At 32.7% G+C, this 8,907-nt stretch overlaps 1 protein-coding gene across 1 annotated transcript; it reads left to right on the top strand.

Moving 5' to 3' along the window:
• Positions 1 to 657: 657 nt before the first annotated feature.
• On the top strand, positions 658 to 7,513 carry LOC146540659 (esterase FE4-like). The gene is made up of 3 exons (XM_085201873.1): positions 658 to 898; positions 5,013 to 6,268; positions 6,496 to 7,513. Exons 1-3 carry the CDS (start codon positions 707 to 709, stop codon positions 6,677 to 6,679), a joined length of 1,632 nt encoding a protein of 543 aa, XP_085057999.1. The 5' UTR covers positions 658 to 706; the 3' UTR covers positions 6,680 to 7,513.
• The last annotated feature ends 1,394 nt before the right edge of the window (positions 7,514 to 8,907 follow it).

Here is an 8,907-nt window from a genome sequence, read left to right as displayed (position 1 = left end):
TTAGTTTCAAGTATCACTTATCTCCTAAGCCTGGTGTAACTAACACCACTTTTTCTATATACCACTGAATAAAATTCGTGATGGGGCTGGTTGTAAGAACTATTTATTGTTGTAACTATATATCATAGATTTAGTGTTGACGATATCAGAAAAGTTTAATTTGTAATATATATGCTAAATATAAGCCATCAGAAATCAATATTTCCAATGCCTAAGATATCTTGCGATCACAAGGTAATATAGTAACTGAAATCTCGATATCGTTGCGTTGATTTAACTCAAAGCTCTTCCAAAGGTAAGCGAAGAGCGAGAGCTTCCTGTATAACTGCCCTCATCGTTAGTTATAAGAAAAGTATAGCATATTAAAACTATTTTATTAATATTTAATTTTACTTTTATTTTTTCATATATCAAGATATATTGTTACCCTACTGTTCAGATTTTATTCTTTATTGTATAATTAGAGACAGACACTCGTTGCATACCGATGTTATAAATAATTAGATTTTTCTGAATATAAGAACCATTATATTCAATTATTATAAGAAATTTACAGATTATTATTTTTAATCGTTTGACTAATACATAGTCCAGTATAATAAAATATTATAGTATAATATTGTTTCAGATATGTAGTATAGTGATTTTCAGATATTATAATTTTTTTCACACTATTTCTTTTTCTTTTACAAGTATCTGCACTATAATGAAAATTATATACTATAGCATACTGGTATATTTAAGCACAATATCAACAGCAACAAGCGGATACAACCAGTCACTTGTAATCAACATACCTCAAGGACCCGTAAGAGGCTATAGAGGACCTGAAGGGCATTATTTTGTTTTTTATGGTATACCTTACGCAACAGCCCCAAAAGGACATGACAGATTTAAAGTAAGTAATGGGTCATAATCAGAAAAGTGGACATTTTCGAATTCGTAACGTAACTGATAAGTAACAACACTGATAATGTTTGTTACGAAACTGATGACATAAAGCATTATACACAACAAAATAAGGATATTATATGAATAAAACTATTGTTTTTTTTTATTTACTGAGACACAAATTAAAATTTTAAAGATTCTATCGTTGAATTAACAGATTATAAATGTAACAAGAAAACATAACAAAGTGACAATATTAACAATATAATAATGCTAGTTCGTAACGTAATAAACTTATATTTCTAGTTAGAGATCACAAAGTTAATGATAAAATTAAATCCACTTTAAAATATATCAAAATTTGAGTCGTTACCACTGGAATTAAGTTTAATTCTTTGTAAGTGTTTATTCCGCATATCTTCATATTTAATAGGATTGGTATTTTTAAGACGTCCTCTATATCTTTTATGTTTCAGCATTTGACATAGGAGCCATGACGCTTATACAGGGTGAGTCATATTGAACTTTCCGATTTCAATAAGGTGTGTATTAAAAACAAAGCGACATGCAGTAAAAATTATTTTATTGTTTGAAAGCACATAACATGCAGTTTTAATTTAGTTGGTTTTAAAAATGATATCCTGTAAATGTCTACCTCCATTGACCACACACTGCTGAAGCCTTTCCCGGAAGTTGTCCATTACTCGTCGAGTCATATTCAGCGGAATAGCATTGATTTCTTCCGTGATTGCAGCCTTCAGTTCATCGATGGTTCGGGGACGATGCGTGTACACCTTTTCCTTCAGGTAACCCCAGAGAAAGAAATCGCAGGGGGTTAAATCAGGTGATCTCGGCGGCCACCCAACGTCACCTCGCAAAGAAATGAGATGACCGGGAAACATTTGTCGCAGGATTTCCATTGAACGCCTGGATGTATGGGCTGTAGCACCATCTTGTTGGAACCAGATGTTATCGTTGTCATGATTCTGCGTTAATTCTACGGACACTACTGAAAGATAATCCTAGTGAAGCGGCATGTTTCCGAACAGAACGCCGAGGGGATTGTTGAATTGAAGCCCGCACTCTATCCACGTTTTCCGCTGACGTTGACGTCCTAATTCGGCCTTGTGGTCTTGTTTTTAATGCTGATGATGTTGCTCTAAAATTTGATACCCAATTTCTGATTGTTGGTCCAGTGGGAATGGGATCACGTCGACCAATAGCAAAATGTAAACGGAACGCACGCTGTGTTGTGATCACGGAGCCGCCATTTTTAATAAACTCTTCAACTACGAACGCACGATGTTGTCCCGACCAAGCCATTGCTCACACTAAAACTGCATGTCATGGCGCGTCTAATGACACCATCCCCACCCTTCTACTCCTTCCCTTCTTCGTGCAACGTCCTTCCAAAACCGGAAAGTTCAATATGACTCACCCTGTAGTTAGGGAGGCGAAGCAGCAAACTTTGGAGTCACTCGAGCGTCATGGAGACCTATTGGGTTGCGAAGCTTAGATGATAACAAGAAAAAAATGTCATATAAAAAATTTCGTTTCACCGGTGGGTTGAGGGGTTATAGATTTTCAAAAATGTAAAAAAAAAACTGTTCCATGGACATACTCGAGCGCGTCAGATATTGATATCATCAATTGCCTACGTCTTCTTAAGCATGAAAATATGTTAATCTGACAGTTTCCGTGGTGGAGGTGGTCGTAGGTAAGAGTTAAAAATGGCAAAAAAAAAATATTATCGAGCGCGTCAGATTTTCTAAGGGGGTGTTAAGTGAACCTAAAAAAAAGCTCTTATGTAATAATCTGACGATTTGGATGTGACGCAAGCTCGTAATCGTTGTTTGAAAATGCAAAAAAAAATCGTCATCTTGAAATACTCGAGCGCGTCAGATTAAGATATATATGGTTCATCTTCATGCCCTAGACGTGATATCTCAAAATCAGACGATTATCTGAAGGGACTTGCTTAATCTGACAATTATTAATATTTTTTTAAACTAATACAAGAAACAAGTCAGCTTTACGTTATATCCCGCACACAGCAGGGTAGGCAGAGGGAACCTAAGGTTAACCCACTTTCTGCCAAATTTTGAAGGCATTGAGTGTTAAGTAGCAGCACTTAACGTCACTGTTTTGCCTCGACACCAGAGCGAAGAAATGGAAATATAAATTTCAATAAATATTTCATCTCCTGGAATGGAGATTGAACCCACAACCAGTCTGTTTTACTGTCACACAGCAATCAATAGAAAAGCTCAAGAAATAGAATGTAACTAAAAGAATGTATATTTGAAATAGAATACTTGTATTTATAAAAAAAAAAGTACTAAAAAAATTTTTTTTTTCAAGTATTTTTTTTAATTTATCATCTTCATTGATGAGTTAGGGACCAATAAATAAAAAAAGAGTGCGATAGGAATAGAAATACGGTGAGAGGAATATATGCAATTCTTAGGTATATTAAACTTTATCAATCAATTTCTATTACTTCGGTTTGTGGAATTTGTCAGATTATATGTTTTTCGTAATCCTTGAATGATTCCCTTCAAAATAAAAAAAAAATTAGCCGCGCTCGAGAATGTCCAGATAACGTTTTTTTTTTACAACTTTGGAGCCCTCTCCCTCCTTTGCGTCACTCTCAAATTGTCAGATTAGTGGAATATACACGATTTAGCATGTAACTAACTTACCCTATCTTAATCTGACGCGCTCGAGAATGTCCGATGATCAATTTTTTTTTATTAATCTGATCCTTTATCCTAGACGCGCGGCCATACATAGGAAGCTCATATTTGGTGGAAGTACGTAACCGAGTACAAGGAATCCCCAGTATCTTAATCTGATGCGCTCGAATGACTCCACAAAGTCCCCTCTTCGCCGCCCCTACTATTACTGAAAATACAAAAATATTTATCAAAAAAAATAATCACAAAATCACAACTAATTTCAGGAAGAATAAAAAAATATTTTTAACTAAATCGGTTGAGCTGTTTCTGAGATTAGCGTGCACAAACACAGACAAACAAGCAAACAAGCAAAAAACTTAAAAATCATTATTTTTGGTTACTTTACTTTATGAAAAGTCACTAATAGTTTTTTTCATATGCCAGCAATTTTTTTTCTTATATACATATCTTCCATATACAAGCACCGGTTCGATACAATTTTATTATAAACATATATAAGAAAACATTGGTACCGTAATTGTGAACTAGGCTTCATATTTTCTCAACTTCGTTACGTAACGAAATATAACGAAATTGAGAATGAAATCTGAGAAATTCTAACCCTTTTAAATATTTGCTCATAAGCCTCGTGTTGCATCTGCAAGTACTGAAGTTCTTTTTTGAGATTTTGTAAAAAGAAGCAAATAACATAAACAAGAAAACGAAATTATAGAATACTTACCAAAATAAAAGCCGTTTATAACCCTGAGATGTAATTTCACGCATTCACTCTAAAACATTTGAACCCCTCAACTGCTGCGAGTACACTACTGGTTGTAGTTACGACAGCATTGCCTCTTAGAAATATGGTGCCACAACAAAAAATAATATTAAACACCATCGAAAATAATTGCATTCATAATTTAATTGTACGTTACTAGCCCTGAGTAACAAAAAGACAATATTTTGGGACAAATTTACTTAACTAATATATATTATTTATTAAATAATGTATCAATAAAAGTAGTTCTATTTAATATTATGCATAAAGTAATGTAATATAAACATATCTGAAATCAAATAAAACCATAAATATTCGTAACAAATCAATTCTTAAAAAGTAAAGTGGTGAATGGGACACGAAAAATTGTATGGAAGCATTTTGAAAGGTTTTTTGCAACTAACAACAAATACTATTATTTGCCATAATACATTTAAAATATTACAAAAATCTTTAAGTTAATAAATAAATTTATCGTAAATGGCAAAATATTTAAATTATCTTTAAAATTGTATTTTTAAAACGCATTCAAAGTAGCGGGACAAGAAAAGACACAAAAAGGACACTTTTTCTGATTATGACCCTAATATATTTGTTTGAAATCAGATAGCCTATATTTTTAGATCGTATTATAGAAATTTTAATAATACTCTTTATTCAAGGCACCTCTTCCACCACCATCATGGGATAAAACTTTAGAAGCTGTGAACAAAAATGTTGTATGCCCTCAATATCCTTCACCCTATTTTATATTGAACCAGCAAGAGGATTGCCTAATTGCAAATATTTATATACCGGATACGCAAGATAAAAATCTACCGGTATTAGTCCATGTTCATGGTGGGGCATTCCAATTTGGGTATGGAGATGTGGAGACGTTAAAGCACTTACTAATAAAAGAAAAAATAGTGATAGTTAATTTTAACTACCGTGTAAACGCGCATGGATTCCTTTGTCTTGGATCAAAAGACGTGCCAGGTAACGCTGGTATGAAAGACCAAGTTGCTTTTCTCCGATGGATCCAAAAAAATATTGCTTACTTCGGTGGAAATCCTAATGATGTTACACTCGATGGTTGGAGTGCAGGGGGAGCATCTGTAGATTTCCTATATATCTCAAAAATGTCCAGAGGATTGTTTCACAAGGGTATAATAGAAAGTGGTTCGAGTACTGGATCTTTTAGTGTTCAAATTGACCCCATCCTAAATGCTAGGAACATAGCAAAAGAACTCGGTTTTAAGGATGATAACAATTTTCATTCTTTAGAAATGTTTTATAAAAACGCATCTTTTGAACTTCTTACTAGTATAGACGTTACTAATCACACAAATTCGTCTTTAGTATTTGCCCCGTGCATTGAAAGAGATGTCGGTGAAGAAATGTTTCTAGATGACTATCCCATAAATATACTAAAAAAGGGAGATGTTGCTAAGTTACCGTTATTAATTGGTATTGGTAACATGGAAGGTATCTTTCGTGTTTATAATTTTGAAAAATGGAAGAAAATTATGAATAAAAATTTCAGCAAGTTCCTTCCTGAAGATTTAGGATTTAGAAATGATAAAGAAAAGGATGTGGTCGCTATGATGATAAAAAAGTTTTATTTTGGAAATGAGCCTGTTACAAAAGATAGCATTTTAGGATACGTAGATTATTTTACAGATGCCATGTTTGGATATGGTGTGGTTAAAACAGCTGAATTACACGCAAAAGCTGGAAATAATCAAGTTTACTTATATGAATACGCCTATGCGGATCATTATCAAGACTACATTCCATATACAACCGTCCGAGGGGCCACTCATTGTGCCCAAACGTATGCTCTGTTAGACGAACCGAATGAAAATTATTTTTCAGAAAATTATAAAAGAATTAAAAATCTTATAAGATACATATGGCTTCATTTTATACATAATGGGTAATTATAAACTTTAGTAATAATAATTGTTATATGTTATATATAATTTGTACTAAGCAATTGGATAACGTAGTTTATATATGTTGCAACTTAGTAAATGCTTATAAATTCTTATGGCTAATGAAATATATATAAATAAGTGACAATACTCTGAGAATTTCGTTAAAATGTAACATAACCAAGAAAAAATTAAAATTTTAACTAATTATATTTATTTCAAATTACAGGAAACCTTTCCCAAAGAACTCTTCATATCCGACGTGGCCTCCAGTATCAGATTACAGAGGACCATACATGAAGTTGGATACTATTCTGGAATTAAAGGATTCATTGTTGAGTCACCGCAGCTTGTTTTGGGACCTTGTTTATAACCAATATTATAGAGCTCCTGTACCACCTGCTCCATATTAATTTACGTTATTGTTAATTATCTTGCTATAAATATAAGAATATTATAAATAAAAAATAATAAAATATTTGTCTATAGCTCATCCAATATCCATAGGTAAAGAAGGGTACGCTTAGGGAACCTAGTATTAAGATATTCTATTCCCCACTCTTAGCCCAACTTTTGAGTCATACTGGTGCGGGCCCAAGGTTATCTAAACACTATAAATAACAATTTTATTTTTTTACGCTTTAATTATTTTGCGATTAAAATTATTAAACCTCATATTTACGCAACTGAAAGTCTGTAGGAAGACAATTCAGTTATATTGATATGAATTGCTTATTTAAGCGTTATTTTAACACAAATATAATATGATTTATTGCATTTTTTGGAGGTTAATTGTATTTTTTGAAGGCCGAGCGTGCACGGGTGCAGGCTCGTGTTGCTCTTCTGCTTCGTTCACGCACACTTTTTATTTCACATTTTTCTACAACAAATCATACAAGCAAGAAATTGTAAACATGCTATCGAAAAGTACTATGAAGCATTGATAATAATTGGTGGTGGAGATTTAATTTTTCGTATATAAACTTGAGGATGTTATTTTATGTTTGTAGAAAAAGTAATAATGCCAATAAATTTAAAGTTTTTTTTTAAGTTTTAAAGTTTTTGTATAGTTTATATTCAACCCCACCTTCTGGACATCCAATATAAGATGCTAAAATGTACATGCATATTTTAACGACGATATTTTTTACTTTTTAGTTCGTTGCTTGAGGTCGGTTTTGTTTGTTAAAATTTATTATTTTAAGAAACAAAGAATTTTTAAAATCAACGAGAATTTAATAGGTAATAAAAACTATTATTATCACTTATTTTTTTATTTAATTAATGTAAATTATGTATACAGATGTGTATGGCTACTTTTATATTTATTATTATTAAACATTTAATATATTGCATTGACTTTGTTTTATATAATATTCTAGTTTTATTATCCTTAATTTTCTGGGACCAAAAAAACTAATGTCCAAGACAGAGACTGAACGGTAGAGTTCAGCGCCGCATTCGTATCGTAAGAACTGAGAAATCAAAATAATTTGTTCCTAGTTGTATTTGTTTCTTATATGCCCATTCACTATTGAAAACGATTAATTTTTAAATCGGTGCCAGCCTAGAATAACATTAAGAGATAAATACTACGCGCCAAGACCAGCGTGTAGTGGAGCTACAAATAGCTACGTGCAAAGAAAGAAGGAAGAATGGAACAGAAGATAAATGAATGAGATAGAGATACCACAACAGAGATCTGGATTTGTGTGTGTGACTTTGTGACTTAGACCAAGCGAAGGGCAATGATAATCAATCGACTTTCATCTTTATGCATGCATATTTAGTGTCTAACATAAGAACTATGGAAGAACGAAGTTCTCGTGATGATACGAAGGCATTACTATTAAGTACTATCAAAAGAAAAAATCTGTCTATCTATCTGTAGAAAATTCAGCAGTAGGCCGCGGTAAATTAGCTCGTATTGGGGTTTTCAATACAATAACGATCGCTTACATACCACGCAGCTTGTAAGAGACTAAAAAACAAAAGTTCATGTCATTGTTAGCTCATAGTAGTCACTGGATTCGAGACACCTATGGCAGAACCAAAAGCTTTATTTTCAGTTCAGTTCAGTTCAGTACTTAATTTATGGCGTTTCGAGCATACCTGAGCTTTATTTTGAGACCAAAAATGACGCTAATATTATGGAACAGTGACATCTTTAAAAGCATGATTGGAAATATTTCCCAGAATATCGATTTAATGAGTCAATGACTCGTTGGTGCATCGTGGTCAGTACTGGTAAAGTTATTTTAATTTTATGAATTTTGAATTTTTTTCGAAAAAAGTCTGTCAGCTTCACGCTGTTTCCCGCACACAGAAGAGTACGTTGCCCACTTTTCGCCGAATTCTAGACGCGAAACTGGATATATAAATTTAAATAAATAGTTTACTTTCAAGAGTGAGGGTCGAATCCACAACCAGTCACTTTTACAGTCACACTTATATATATATATAATTAATTTACAAGAATAGCAATGAACACAACTCATCGATTTAAATGAATATGTCCTATGATCAATCAGTTTATATTTCTTATAGCATATATTAATCGATGTGTATGAAAAAAAAAGTGGTCCTAAACTTTTGCACGCCACTGTAGACTATATATATAAAAATACAATGTTTTTACAAG

This window comes from Heliconius melpomene, chromosome 2 (assembly GCF_056956725.1).
Source record: "Heliconius melpomene rosina isolate 202511_hmr_F chromosome 2, ASM5695672v1, whole genome shotgun sequence".
Taxonomy (NCBI): domain Eukaryota; kingdom Metazoa; phylum Arthropoda; class Insecta; order Lepidoptera; family Nymphalidae; genus Heliconius; species Heliconius melpomene.
Note: the sequence above shows the minus strand (reverse complement) of the source record. Positions and strands in the feature narration are given on the sequence as shown.

Bases quoted from the DNA above. Each gene is read 5' to 3' on its own strand.
- LOC146540659 (XM_085201873.1), top strand. From the start codon at position 707: ATGAAAATTATATACTATAGCATACTGGTATATTTAAGCACAATATCA. The intron at 899-5,012 runs GTAAGTAATGGG...TCTTTATTCAAG, and splicing joins AAGGACATGACAGATTTAAA to GCACCTCTTCCACCACCATC. The intron at 6,269-6,495 runs GTAATTATAAAC...TTCAAATTACAG, and splicing joins CTTCATTTTATACATAATGG to GAAACCTTTCCCAAAGAACT.